The sequence below is a fragment of the Astatotilapia calliptera genome, chromosome 9 (genome assembly GCF_964374335.1).
Source record: "Astatotilapia calliptera chromosome 9, fAstCal68.1, whole genome shotgun sequence".
Classification (NCBI taxonomy): Eukaryota; Metazoa; Chordata; class Actinopteri; order Cichliformes; family Cichlidae; genus Astatotilapia; species Astatotilapia calliptera.
Genome location: NC_137430.1, coordinates 13,422,308 through 13,438,220, shown reverse-complemented (window position 1 = coordinate 13,438,220; position 15,913 = coordinate 13,422,308). Strand labels below are relative to the sequence as shown.

General features: G+C 36.5%; 1 protein-coding gene across 1 annotated transcript; it reads right to left on the bottom strand.

The window, feature by feature from the left end:
- Positions 1–8,896: 8,896 nt before the first annotated feature.
- On the bottom strand, positions 8,897–10,826 carry LOC145430922 (uncharacterized). Its single transcript, XM_080305958.1, has 4 exons — positions 10,735–10,826; positions 9,896–10,254; positions 9,722–9,805; positions 8,897–9,326 (listed from the first exon to the last, which is right to left on the bottom strand). Exons 1-4 carry the CDS (start codon positions 10,763–10,765, stop codon positions 9,072–9,074), a joined length of 729 nt encoding a protein of 242 aa, XP_080162084.1. The 5' UTR covers positions 10,766–10,826; the 3' UTR covers positions 8,897–9,071.
- Between the last annotated feature and the right edge of the window lie 5,087 nt (positions 10,827–15,913).

Genomic DNA, 15,913 nt, shown 5'->3' with positions numbered 1-15,913 from the left:
GGTTTTTGATCTCAACGGGACATTCCTGGTTAAATAAAGGTTAAATAAAAAAAGAAAAGAAATTTGTATTCCCCATGTAATTCATTAATATTTGGTTTGTATTTACTGATATATGTAATTTCTTAATGTTTTTTTGTTGTATCAGGGGAGAGGAATGATGTGGATGAGGCCTTGGTCAACATGGTGATAGAGGATTCCCAGCCCTTCACTATTGTGGAGGACAGTGGGTTTAGGAAGCTTGTTAAAGTTTTGAACCCTAACTATGTTCTCCCCACAAGACAGGTGTGTATCTTAAAATATGAAGCATGTTTCCATTTTGCCTTTATTTCCATATTAAGTACTTTACTTTCATTTGTTTAGGCTTGAAAAGCTATGGTGGACCAAAGATACAAAGAGTCCAAACAAAAAGAAAAACTGACTGTGGCCAAGGTTTCTGCAGTTAGTTTGACATCTGATATGTGGACCTCCATTATCACAGAGGCTTACCTAGCCGTCAGCTGCCATTTCATTGACTGCATTGCATTCTGTAGTGTTAGGTGTTTAGCACTTCCCTCAAGCTCATACTGCTATCAATTTGTCACAAGTAACAGCATCGCTCATGTCAGAGTGGGGCATTACAGACAAAGTTAGATGTTATGTGACTGATGGAGCAGCAAACATGGGTGCTTGTGCTAAGGAGCTTCGTTTGCGTCACAGTAATTGTGTGGCACATACATGGTCAAAACAGCCTGCACTGAAGTTAATTCAAGAGGTGGATACACGTTGGAACAACACATTCCAAATGCTTCAACGTGTTCATGAACTCAGGGAAGCTATTGGAGCATCGTTAGCTGGCCTGCACACTGATATTTGCCAACTATCCTCTGAACAGTATGACCTTATGGCAGAATGGCTTAAAATACTCTCCCCATTTAATGATGCCACCACTGAGCTGTCAGAGGAAAAGCGAGTGTCTGGATCCAAAGTAATTCCACTTCTAACAATGTTGCACCATGCACTACATGAAGAGGAAATGGGAGTTGTCCGAACTCCAGAGAGCTCCACCGTGGTTGGGAATCTAAGGAGACAATTAAAGGAGACGCTCTACACATTGCAGTCAATGAGCATCATGTCACTGGCAACATTGCTGGATCCAAGGTTCAAAAAAATAGGCTTCTTTAGCCTAAATAAAGCAATGGATGCTGAGAAGAGACTTATTTTTGAATGTGCTGCTTTTGTGCAGCACTTGGCTCCCTTATCAGCAGCCTCATCAGCAGCAGCCTCATCATCAAAAGCTTCTCAGCCTGTGACTCAAGGTATATGAGCTCATTTCGATTATTATATTGTATTTAGTTACTTACATTCTGTTTGGTAGCAAACTGTGGCATTGTTTGGACACCACTGTTCTGGAGACAAAGACCCCAAATGCTTCTGCTGATGCGACAGCTGAAGTGCAGAAATACCTCCATGAACCAAATATCGGCAGACTGGAGAATCCGCTGGAGTACTGGGCTGGACACAAATTTCTTTATCCAAACTTGTATAAACTTGCTGTGGTTTTTCTTGCAACCCCTGCTTCATCTGTGCCCTGTGAAAGGGTATTTTCAAAAGCAGGAGAAATCCTCTCAAAAAAGAGAAACAGGAACAAACTAATATTGACATTTCTCTCCGGTCGAATCCCAAACCAACATCACATTCATTCGCATTCTTCATACTGAGTTATCGTTTTAAACATATAACACTTTTTAAAACATTGTAAATTTATACAATTCTTTAAATTATAATGAAGTGAATTCCACAGTCTTATACCCCTAACCGTTGTGCTCATTAATCTTTGTGTAGTCCTGGCTAACTGATGTTTAAAATAAAATTTCCTTCTATTCTCTTCTCCCCTTGAACACATCAAAAATACTCTTTGTAACTTAAAAGGCAAAATATTATTTTTAGCCTTAAACATAATTAATAATGTCCGTAATTTCACTAAATCTCCTAATTTTAATAATTTTGATTCTATAAATAATTTGTTTGTATGTTCTCTATATTTAACATTATGAATTATTCGTATAACTTTCTTCTGTAATAGGTTTAAAGGTTTTATGGTATTCTCATATGTATTCCCCCAAACTTCAACACAATAGTTGATATATGAAAAAAACAAAGAAAAATATAAAATACGCATTGTTTTATAATTTAATAAATCTCTTATACTACCCAAAATATAAATACTTTTGACCATTTTCTTTCTAATATGTTCAATATGAGATTTCCATGTCAAATTCTCATCCACTATTACACCCAAAAAACGAAATTCAGTAACTCTTTCAATCAATTCTTCCTCTATAAACATAATGACTTTATCCTCCTTTACACGATTGCCAAATATCATATATTTCGTTTTTGTCAGATTCAAAGATAATTTATTTACATCAAACCATTTTTTTATTCTTAACATCTCAGAAGTCATAATTTCAACCAAGTCTTTCAAATTCTCTCCAGAGCAATAAAAATTTGTGTCATCTGCAAATAAAATCGAATTTAACCTTTTAGATACGTCACAAATATCATTAATATATAAATTAAAGAGTTTAGGTCCCAAAATAGAACCTTGAGGAACACCACATACAATCTTCAGTCTTTCAGAAGTATTGCCAAAATAATAAACATATTGCAACCTATTCTCTAAATAACTCATTAACCAATTCAATGCTACTCCTCTCACTCCATGGTTATACAATTTAGAAATCAAAATAGAATGTTGTATCGTATCAAAAGCTTTTTTTAAATCAACAAATACTCCCACTGTGTATTTATTATTATGTGTTGCAGATGAAATATCTTCAATAAAAGTCAACAACGCTAATGCCGTTGACCTATTTTTACGAAATCCAAATTGGTTTTCATGTATTAGTTGATATTTTTCAATAAAACTATCAAGTCTTTGTGCAAAGAGTTTTTCTAGCAATTTTGAAAACTGTGATAAAAGAGACACTGGCCTATAATTATTAAAACTATGCTTATCTCCTGATTTATATAATGGTATTACTTTTGCCACTTTCATTCTGTCAGGGAATACTCCTGACTGTAGCGAAAGATTAAAAATATAACAAAGAGGAGTACTTATACAATCTATTGTCTTTTTAATTATGACCATGTCTATACCTTCACAATCAGTAGATTTTTTATTTTTACAATTTTTTACGATTGCTACTATTTCTTTTATGGTAGTATCGGCTAAGAATATGGAATTAACCATTCTATTATCACCTATCCAGGCTTCCTCATCTCCTGGATCATCATTTTTCCTGATTAGATTTGCTAAAGTAGGTCCAACATTTACAAAAAAAGAATTGAATTCGTTTGCTACTTCGGTCTTATCTTTAACAACTTGATTATTATTAATAAAATAATTAGGCCGAACTATGGGTGTGTTCTTATTACCCAATACCTCTTTAAAAATATTCCAAATGCCCTTAATATTATTTTTGTTTTCCTGAAAAACTTTATTATAGTAATCTTTCTTAGCTTTCCTCAATATTAATACCAACTTATTTTTATATAGTTTATATTTCATTTCCGCATTTTTAGTTCTATATATTATATACTCCCTATATAAATTATTTTTCTTTTTACACGCATTTGCAAGACCCTTAGTTATCCAAGGTTTCATATTTATATTCTTTTTCTTATGCTTAAATGATATCAATGGACAATGTTTATCATACAAGGCCAAATATATATTTAGAAATACTCCGTATGCAATGTTGACCTCATTAACATAAACCTCCTTCCAGTCCGTTTCCATGAGATCTTGTCTAAACCTATTAATTGCTTCATCATTTCTTAACCTTCTATAACTCACAAAACTAGCTTCTTTCTTTCTTTTCATATTTAAATCGAAAATAAAAAAGACTGGTAGATGATCGCTTATATCATTTATGATGAGGCCACTTTCAATATTATTCTCCAAACTATTAATAAAAATATGATCAATTAGTGTTTCTGATTTATCCGTTATTCTACTCGGCTTTATAATTAAAGGATAAAATCCTTTACCATATAATAATTCAAAAAACTCTGACGAAGCCTTATCATTTGTCACTTTACAAAGATCAATATTGTAATCACCACACAAACATACAGTCTTATTTCCCTTAACCTTACTCAATAAATTTTCTACTACTTCTGTAAATAACTCAATCTGTGATCCCGGTTTCCTATATATACACGTTACAATTATATTACTTCTCTTTTCTATATCCAATTCTACTGTCACAGACTCCATTAAATCATCCATAACAACAGACATACATTCAACTTTTTTACATTTCAAATCACAATTAACGAAAAGTGCCACCCCTCCTGCCTTTGTCTTAATTCTATTCACAAAGTACAAATCGTATCCTTCAATACAAAAATTACAACCCTTATTCTCATCTAACCATGTTTCAGACAGAGCAATTATTTGAAACTTGCCTCTCAGACTATACAGAAAATCTTCAATCGAAGCAAAACTTCTATAAAGACTTCTGCAGTTAATATGAATTAAAGAAAATGTATTGGCTATATCAACCTTATCCCTGAATTGCTCCTCTGTAAAATAATCACATGTGACATTAATTGTATTAAGCACATTCCTTTCAGGGTCAATACCTACTTCAAAATCATATGATTTATAATCTGTGTCGTCAAACATAATGCATAAATTATTCTAGCGCTATCTATTACCTCATAAAAAAGAGAAAGAAACAAAAAAAGAGAAAAGAAGGAGAAAAAAAAAAACTGAAAAAGGAAAGAAAAGATCCTAAACAATCTCACATTCATTTATCAACATATTTTAAAGTCCGTTGATCTTGTTATCTTCCATATCCAATTTTACAATTTCCTTTTGTCCTTTTCCTCCCGAGGTAGCATTTGACCTTGCCAAAAATAAACTAGTTATAGCCATAATTGGTCGCAACCATTTGTCTATCTTAATCATATTATCACGTATAATTGTCCAATTCCTCAAGTTCCTTAATCGTTACAACCTTGGCTTCTTCTGGTGTTCCATTCAGTTTAATCATCACTTTGCAATTCCTGGTCCAGGTTGCTTGAATCTTTTTCTCCTTCCGTAAAATACGAGCTTGTCTTGCAATATCTGCATTTCTTTTTGTAAGATGTTCATTCAGATATACTCCACTTCCTTTCAAAAGGCTGGACCGTCTCAGCAATTCTACTTTGTGTTTTCGATTAACAAATCTCACTACAATTGCTGGAGGAGCATTTTTGTGCCTTCTAGGAAGAGTATAGCATGCAGATATATTGTTACTATGCAGGGGAAGATTTTTACTCGAAAAGAATTCCACAACCTGCCGTTCCAACGATTGTAGCTCCTCCATCGGGGGCACGTCCTCTCCTCGTTTTGCACCAGTCCCAGATTCGGTAACTCTCGCATATGTTCTGTGTTTAGTTTCCAGACCTGTAATGACCATTTCCTCGAGTCGAGCCTGCTGTTCTAGGTCGTCCACCTTCCTTTCCAAAAAATGGATTGTCTTATCTTTCTCCTTGACCAGATCTTTTAGTTCTTTGATTTGCTCCATCATCGACATTAATATTCCTTGTTGCTTATTTACTTTTTCAATTTCCGACGTCAACGAATTAAGTGAATGCTTAATCTCTTCCAGATCTTCTTCGACTTTCTTCATCTTTGCCATTTTGTCTCTCTTTGATGTCAATTATTAGTACCTTTGTTTGCCCAAACAAAATCTATAGCCAGAATTATTTGGAATTTTTTCTTATCACCAAACATTACGGCACCACCGCAAGGACGCCAATCCGGCTGTAATCACTCAGGATCTGACGAGTCCATCAATTCCATCAATCCTTGCTGACTTACAGGCAATCGGACAATTACAGAGAAGACAGGCAAGCACTATATGTTTCTGTTATTTCATGGTATACTAGTTGTCACCGTCTTAACACCTAGTTCTTATGTTTCTTTGGTAATATTTTGAATTAATGTTCACTGATCCCTAGAAGGTTTGATTTATGATGGGATATATACTTATTACTCCAAAGTTAAGGTTGTATGCAGTTTCTAGGTAGCAGGAGTTTGGGCTAGGATGTTGAAGTTGTTGGGGATATACTGTGGTCACCTTAGTTCAGAAATGGGACAGAAGTGGGTGGGGGGAACTATGGCTCACAGATGTGGTTGTTACACCCTGAGTTATTTTTCCTGTTTTTGTTTGCCTTGGCTGGGGGGTTCCCATGTATGGTCATTTTGTCATAAACCATATTTCAGTAAAACATATATATGGCTGGTTATAGCACCAACGATAGTACTATTAGATTTTTGTCTTGGATTGTGAAAGGCTTGAACGGTCCGGTAAAGAGATCTCGGGTTCTCAGTCACTTAAAACATCTCAATGGAGATGTTGTTTTTCTCCAGCAGACTCATTTGTGAGTCAAAGATCATAATTGACTTAAACCTCCATGGATAGGTCATATGTTTCACTCAGACATAGATAGTAGAGCCAGAGGAGTGGCAATCTTACTTAGGAATAAAATACATTTTTCTCTTACTAAATTGATTGCTGACAAAAATGGACGATATCTAATTGTTGTAGGGACCCTCATGAATAACCCAGTTGTCTTAGTGAACCAGTTTCTTAACAAATTGGACACCCCTACAATCGCAACCTCAACAGCAGCAGACAATGACGCTACCCTCACTTTACATGAGGTTACGTCATCAATCACATCCTTACAGTCTGGAAAGTTCCCTGATCCTCATAAGTGCACCCCCCCCCCCCCCCCCCGAATTTTATAAAAAGAAAACTGGCCCCTTTGCTGTTGTCGGTTTTTGAGTAGTCACTGAAACAAGGCTCTCTCCCTCAGACACTAAGACGGGCTTCTGTCTCATTACTGCATAAAGAAGGAAAGGATCCTACCTGTTGTAGCTCCTATCGACCAATAAGCCTTCTTAATGTAGACTTTAAAATCTTATCCAAACTGCTAGCAACCCATTTGGAAAGAGTTCTCCCTTCTATTATATCAGACGAACAGTCAGGCTTTATTAAAGGAAGACATTCCTTTTTTAATATACGGTCCCTTCTTAATATAATATACTCCAAAAATCATAGCACCGTCCCTGAGGTGGTGATCTCATTGGATGCTGGAAAAGCATTCGATTGAGTGGAATCGGGGTATCTTTTTGCAGTCTTGAGGAAATTTGGTTTTGGTAACAATTTTATATCTTGGATTTATCTTTTATATACTACGCCACTGGCATCTGTTTGTACTAACACTGATTTCGGAGTATTTTACTCTCACCTTTACTTTTCACTTTAGCAATAGAGCCTCTCTCTGTGGCTCTCAGAACCTTGCCTCTGTTTCAAGGGGTTATTCGTGGTGGTACGGAACATAGGGTTGCTTTATATGCAGGTGACTTATTATTATATGTTACAAATCCAACAATTCATTTATCCTCTATAATGCAAATACTTCTACATTTTGGCTCTTTCTCTGGGTACAAGATTAATATATAAAAAAGTGAATGTTTTCCCATAAACCCAGCTGCACAAGAGCTTAGACAAACCGATTTTGATTTCTAACTAGCTTCTTCAGGCTTTAAAGTGCATATTACCAGTTCATTTAAAGCTTTGCAAGCAGTAAAATTTAACCCTTTGCTGACCTATGTAAAGTTGTCTTTTCAAAGAAGGGTAAACCTTCCTGTATCACTTCTTGGCACTATTATTTTCATCCCTTCCTGTTTCCCTGTTACGATTCACAGACAACCCTGTTCTAATTGGCTCTCTAAAAATATGGTATCAGTTCCGGCATCACTTCAATTCAGTCTCTGCTTCTGCTCTGACCCTAATCTGCAACAACCACCTTTTCCCCCCATCGCTGGTGGACTCCTCCTTTTGCATATGCGCAAGAAAAGGTATCAAATGTTTTTATGACTTTTTTAAAGATAACATTTTTCTCAGCTTCAGTGACCTTTGTTCTTTGTATGATTTGCCCTCGTATCATTTGTTCTGCTACTTTCAAATAAGACACTGTGCATCTTCTATCTTGCCAGAGTTTCCAAGTCAGCTTCTCAAGCCTTGGTGGGAAGACTTATTCCAGTTGAAGCCTCACAGTAAGGCTCTAATATCACAAGTATATATTTTAATTATGGCTTCGAGCAATTACTCAACCAAATAATTGCTTTGAGTTGGGAAAAGGAACTGGGTCTTACGTTTGGGGAAGGTTACTGGGACAAAATAATTGACAAAATTCATACTTCAGCCTCATGTGCAAGACTCCCTTATTCAGTTTAAGACGGTATACAGATTACACATCTAGATTATCTAAAATATACCCCAGCATTCCTGACCTGTGCAACAGATGCAACGCCTGTTTTTTGCCTTCCCGACACTTAAGTTATACTGGACTTTTTATTTTGAAGTGCTCTCTCATGTTTTGAGCGTTACACTCCAACCATGCCCACTAGTTTGGTGTTTCTGAAGATGCCACCCTAAACCTTAGTCATAAACAGCTGGATGTTATGTTCACTTCACTGCTGGCACGACGTAGAATTTTGCTGTCTTGGAAAGCTCATCACCTTCCAGCCCGATCACGTTGGCTGGAAGATGTTATGTTCTTTTTAAAAATGGAGAAAATAAAATTCAGACTCAGAGGAAATGTTAATAAGTTCTCACAGATGTGGCAGCCTTTTATTATTTACTTCAGTTCATTGAAAACACTTCCAACAGACTAAACTTTAGTACCATGGGGTTTTCTTTTGTTCTGGTTCTGGGGGGAGTGTTTTTTTGTTTGTTTGTTTTTGTTTGTTCTTTTTTTCTTTGCTTCTTTTGTTTTGTTCTCTGTGTGTGTTTTTCCCACTTTTTCCTTCATTTTTATTTTATTTTATTTTATTTTATTTATTTATTTATTTATTTATTTAACTTTAACGGCCTAATCTGTATTGAGATATATCTTTGTGTCTGTGGTACCCTCTTTATTGGGCCTGATATGTCAACTTACATGTAAAAACTCTATAAATAAAGAGGGGGAGGGGCTGAGAAAGTTCAGTTTTGAATGGGTGTAAATATTTTATTTACAGTTTCTCATACAAAAGGGATATAGTATTCTTCATGTACATTCATACCAGCAGCAGGGTTAAATTCATGCTGGCCGTTGTCTGGTGGCATCGACCAGCCAAATGTCTGGGGCGAGTTGGGGAAGGTCCACTGAGGTCCAGGAGCAAAACTGTCCACAGCATGATGATAGGGGCCCTGATGGTTTCCACCATTTGGGATTGGGTTTACCTCCTGGTGCTCGGTGTACTGCTGCCTGAATGGGGGCTGTCCCTCTCCCTGAAACTGAAACACAGACAGGTGGACTGTCAGTAAAATAAGAATACTTCAAGAATACTTCAATCAATTCCCCGGATAATGACAGAATCAGAAACAGTGCTTTTTAATAATAGGAGATACTCTAATAGGAGATGTCTCTCTCCCTGAAACTGAAGGGGACAAGGGGACTGTCAGTAAAACGAGAATAGTTGTTTTAAATTATTGGCATTACACTTTTTTAAATACAGTCAATTCCCCAGATAATGACAGAATCATCATCATCATCGTTTATTTGTATAGCACTTTAAGAACACACCAGGCAGACCAAAGTGCTGAACAACACAGATCAAAACAACAACCAAATTAAAAATACCATAAAATCAAATCATAAACAATTCTGTTCAATAATAGGAGATACTTACATGAAGTGGGACGCCCTGATTCACATGCTGAGGATGTGACCTCCTCCTAAACTTACTCCGTCTGTTTTGAAACCAAGTTTTTACCTAAAGACGGAAGAAAACAGAAAACATTTCATGAGTACAATGGACCCAAAATTCAATTTCTTAGATTCTAACAAGTTGAAAAACACTCACCTGTCTGTAGGTCAGACCTGTCATCTCTGCCAGCTGTTTCATCTCCCTTGGCTCATAGTAACGTTTCAAATTAAAGTGATGGACAAGAATATTCAACTGCCTCTCCGTGAACACCACCCGGGCCTTTCCTTTAGGTTTCTCTGGAGCAGTGCTGGGATGGTGCAGAGTGGCAGTGATGTTGCCATCCTGGCTTCTTGGGACAGCAAAATCTTGTTTCTGCTCTGAGACTGAACTGGAAACAGCCTCAGAGGTATCAGCGGTTTTTTTGCTCATCTCCATTTTTAGAGCAGTCTCCGCCCATGTAGCGAGTTCTTCCAGGGAAAGACTCCCTTCAGGGCCGCTGCCTGAACTCCACGAGTCTGTGAGGGTAAAGAGACAAGAGGACAAGTAAGCACAAGTCTATATGGTCCACATGGGTCAGTTGCTGATATGTTTTGGCACGACTGACTTTCTAACAGAAAAACTTAACAAAGGTTAAATTGATGAGTCTTAAATCCCAAAAGGTCTCAGACTGAAGAAGTCACAAAACATTTCTCCCATTGAAAACATTACATCCAGTCAACCTTCAGGGATTTACTTACCTGATGACTGAGCATCAACACAATGAATCTTAAACACAAAAGTTTCCCACAAAGTAGAAAAAAATAAGTCAGATATTTGTAGATTCTTTAAAACCAAAAAGAATTTAAAGTGGACTCTGTTCAACTGTGGAGGGAGAAATGGTGACTTCTGCCATGAAGACTTACAACACAGAGTAAAAGAGTATTTTTACAAGTTGACTTAGAGGTTAGCCAACTCTGTTCATATTAGCTCACCAGTCAACAATGCTGAGTACATACCTGGAGAAAAGTGCATCCCATAATCTTCCATGAAATCCCAGTGATTAAAAGAGGAAAACTGGAAAAAGTATCTCTGATGAAAGAGCTCCAAACCAAGCAGGAAGGTGACTTAAGAGCAATTCTCCTGGGCTTTTAAAGAGGTTTGTGGGTGTGGGCAGGAATGTGGGGGGGGGGGGGGGGGGGGGGGGGTTGAGCTTCTTCTTCGCTTTACAACCAGTCAGGTTGTTTCTACCAACTGGCATCATTTACATTTCTTTAAAATGCTGATTCTCAGGTCTGAAAAAAAAAAGTACAGTTAGAAAGCTGCAGTGCAAAATGAGCTTTACCAAATCTTTCCACCTCACACTTTATAAAATATGAAACACTTAATGCCTAAAATTAGCAGCTAAAATTAGCAGCTAATTACTGAAATGAACTCACTGCATGTTTGCATCAATTAACGCAGTATTAGATCACCCAAAGAACTTTCCACTCACATAGAACATTTTTGCAAAAACATCTTCACGTTAATTTGACCTGCAGCCGTTCAGTTACACCTCTGTGTAAACCCCCACAGCAGCTTTTTGAGGCAAAAATGGTTTTTGTACTCATGCAAACCATTCACAAATGTGGCACAGAATATCACAATGACCGCTGACCACTCATTTTGTCTTTATTAACTTTAATAATTGAGTCTGAAAGTGACAAGTGAAATTAAGTCAATTTATCAAGGTCTGCATAGTTAATCATGTGTTTAAAACGAAACAAGGTGGTCTATATAATGTGAAGAATTTATTTAATAAAACAAACAAATAAATCTAATGAGTTTAGATTGTTCTGCTTTCATGTCAACTAGATCTGTGTTAGATGATTTTGATTTAACTTCCTGCTCTGGTTGTTTCAGACAAGAAACCAGTTTGATCTTTTGCACCAATGATTAATTTATTTTCTATTATCAGGAGATTTGTGCAAATAGTTTATAATTTCAAATGTATCAGAGCAAATACAGCTGCTCTTTAAATATATTTTAAACAAAATGTGTATTATTAGTATTGAAACCTGATATTTATTAAATGTTTTAAAATAAGCCAAATTGTACCAATATTACATACAAATAATGACTTAGACCTCTAATTTAGATCTTTGTAATCATGTGGAGAACATTACTGAGTTTATAAGATAGCAAAAGGTAGTTTCCCCCTTCTTTGATAAGCACCTCTAAATGTGTGAAAAGTGAAATTAAAACACCCACATAAGCCAAGGTCAACAAAAGAAAGGCTAACGATCCACATCAACACATCTGGCCTCCTCTGGCTCATTCAGAATTCGAGACGAATTCGAGACGCACCCAGTTCACCCAGTGACCACTAAACATACGCTAATGTGTCTTTTAGAGTTCCTGTATCACACCCTGCTACCTCTGATTAATTATCAAGTCAATGCAGACAGATGGCACCAGGGCCATGAGAGATAAATGAGGGTAAAGGTGTTTGTGTTAACATGTCTTGATTTGAAGTAACTGCAAAGACACAGAAGTCATATTGTTTGCAGATGATACAAAGTTATTGTGGAAGTAACTTGGAACAACTTCTGAATGAACTAGAAAATCAATTTAGGACTTGGTTTTTCTATAATGATTTAACACTGAATCTGAGCAAAACAAATCTCATACTATTTGGGAGTCAAGCAAATTATATCATTAATAAACTGATGATAAATAACATAGAATTAGGATAATAAACCAAACCTACTTTTTAGCCTTTTTATTAAATACTCTTACATTTAAAGGCTTGACTGACCTCAGAACTCTACACATAATTTATAAAGCAACAAACAAATCTTTGACCCACAACATTTAGGACTTGATCAGGGCTTGTGTGGAACCTTCTTTAAATCTCAGTGATTCACCGAGATAGAAAACAATTTGAAAGAGTGAGTGGTGAATCAAAGAGAAGAAATTAAATAAACTTAATGCAAACTGCACAAAAGAATGTAAAACTCAGCGATACATCCAGTGAGCAGCACTTCTCTGAGCGAAACGAGCTTCTTGATGTCAGAGGTCAAAGGAGAAAGACCAGATGACTTCATGCTGATAGGAAGGCAGCAGATACTAAAAATAACCACTCATTTAAAGCAAACTATACAGAAGACCATCTCTGAGAACACAACATGTCAGAATTTGAAGCACATGGGCTAGAAGCAGCAGAAGACCACACTGGCTACAACAGCTGTCAGCTAAGAACAGCAAACTGAGGAAACAGACTCACAAATATTAGACAATAAGAGATTGGAGAAATGTTTCCTGGTCTGATGAGTCTCCATTTCTGCTGTGACATTCTGGGTCAGAGGTTAAACACAAGATTTCATGACTTTCACTTTTTAACATCCTCAAATATTGTAAATTATGATGTTAGAGACTCAATGAAAGCAAAACAAAAATGCAGACAGTATTTAATCATAGCAAAGTCATCACTTGTTGGAAGAAAATGGATGGCACTGACTGCAACATTTACAATATATATAAAAAGTTGACTTTATTAATCTCCTACTCGAGCCTTCATCTGCCCCACCAACTCTGGTGAAAAGAAGGGAAAAAAGATGTACATTACATGTTAATGTTTTTCTTATTGTTTTATTTTAACTGAGATTCACTGAGTCTTATCAAAACAGCCTCTGTTTTATATTTAAATGGAAAGAAGATAGAATCTACAAGAAATAAAACAGTTAAACAGGATAAAACATGTGTGTAGCTTCCATGTTGAAAAACTGCAGATGAGTTTTAAGTCTTTTAAATCTTTGTGAAAACCACCAGCATGTGGTTTGGCAAGACCAAGATTGAATAATAATAATGGATTACATTATATAGTGCTTTTCGGGACCCCTCAAAGCGCTTTACAATACCACTATTCATTCACTACAGTTGTAGCCATGGCTGCCATATCGCGCCATCGGCCCCTCTGTCCATCACCAGTAGGCGGTAGGTGAAGTGTGTTGCCCAAGGACTCAACAACTGAGACTGTCCGAGCCGGCAACCTTCCGATTACAAGACGAACACCCAACTCTTGAGCCACGATCACTCACGATGGAAAAAATCTTCATCTGAAGCTTTGCTGAACATAAGGATTTCTCTCCGGTCATCACGATTCGGCCTTTATCCTGATCAAGTTCTAAATGTTTTGGCCAAAGATTTGTTTGTTGCTTTATAAATTATGTGTAGAGTTCTGAGGTCAACAAAGTCTTTAAATTTAAGAGTATTTAATAAAAAGGCTAAAAAGTAAGTAGATTTTAATTTTGAGATTGGACTCTCACTTTTATAAAACTTGTGTGTACTGCCAAGCACTGTTTTAATATATAAATATATGAAAACAGTGCTTGGCAGTACACACAAGTTTTATAAAAGTGAGAGACATCTGAAGAGAGTTCTTAGGGGACACACTCGTCACAAAAGCGTACTCTGACCTGGAAGTCTTGGTTGAATTCATTGACAACCAGTTGCAGTACTCTGGTAGCTTCACGCGTACTGATGGATATATGCTAAATGCAGAGAACATTGACTACGCGTGAGGAAAGAGGATGTGCACTTGGTGTTGACTGAGCTGGATCCCTGAGGGGTGGCATTGAGGCACACAAGACGTCTCAGGCGAAGGCGAACTATTTTTCAAAAGGGCTGAACTTCATCTGGCACCTGTACTCCTACGGCAAACTTAAACCATATGGCATCTCAATCAATGAGAGTGTTGATGGTTTGTCGAGAAAAATAATCTGTCTTAATGCATACACAACAAATAGTAATCTGAAAGTGATCGGGGGATGTTACGTAGAAGCGGTGCAGCGGTGTAGAGTTGCCAGAGGTGATCTTGGAACTGAAAATGGCCATGTTATAGGCTTTCAGTGTTTCCTTGTGCCCGTGGCTCCTTACGACACCTTTGAGAGTTACCTGGAGGGAGGAAGTACTTCCAATGAAAGAATTGAATACTGGTGGCATTTTCTTCACAGCCAGTGTCTGGAGTTCTGGTTATTCTTATTTGCAGACATCAGAGACAATGGGTACTTTGATGGTGGGTTTCCGGACAAAAACCTTCAGTTTGTTTTGCATGGGTCTTATCCGGGTGAGCTAATAAATTATGTTTTCTTGCATGTATGGATGCATGCGTTTGTGAGTGAGAGATAAAGGGAATGGAGGAAGTGATAGAGAGGGAGTAGAAAAAGTATAGTGAGTGATGAGATGTGGACCAGATTGAGGGAATGGAGAGACTTGCAGGAAGAAAGAGACAAGAGAGGGAGAAGAGGTGGAGAGCAGCAGGGAGTAAATGAAATGAAAATTGTGTAAATACTATAATTTAGGCTTAAGAAATCGGCTACCTTAAAGAACAGTGTAACAACCAAGACTAGAGAAAGATCTGTGTTCAAGATGTTGACGTGGCATATGTAAACTTCTTATCTATAATATTAAGTCTTTACAATAAACGCTATCCCCTGGTGAATAAAGCAAAGAAAACTGAAAACATGGCTAACAAACGCATGTAAGAAAAATAATCTGTTATACAAGAACAAACTTATAAAAGGTATAAGATAAATTCATAATAATTATGAGAACGAGTAAAATAAATTACTACATTAAACTTTTAGATAAAAAAAAATATGAAAAGCGTGGACAGTACTAAATGATATTGTAAATAAAGGAACTAAAAGATTGGAATATCCCAATAACTTTCAAACACAAAATACACTGATCAGTGACATAAAACAATTTGCAAATGGTTTTAATGACTTTTTTTCTTAATGCTGGTCCTGGGTTACCTAAAGAAATTGTAAAAACTGGACACCCTTCTAAAAATAAAACATTAACTATTACTGTAGCAAACTCAGCGGGAGTAGATGAACCAAGCCAATGGTAAAGACTAATGTAAAATATCACAGCATTACAATCACAGGAGTTAGTGTGTGGAACACCTGTACGTATGAAATTAACAAAAGTACATCAATACAAAAATTCATACGATTGTTTAAAAATAATAAATTGCACGGTGGGGCAGCACAACTGACACAGCAACACACACGGGGAAACAAGGAACCAGGAGAAGATCACACCACAACCATAAATGATTAAGAAAGATGAATAAAACTCATATATATAGTTATATATATATATATATAGGGCTGTTTTAATTTTATGCATTATGTGTTTTATTTCTATATT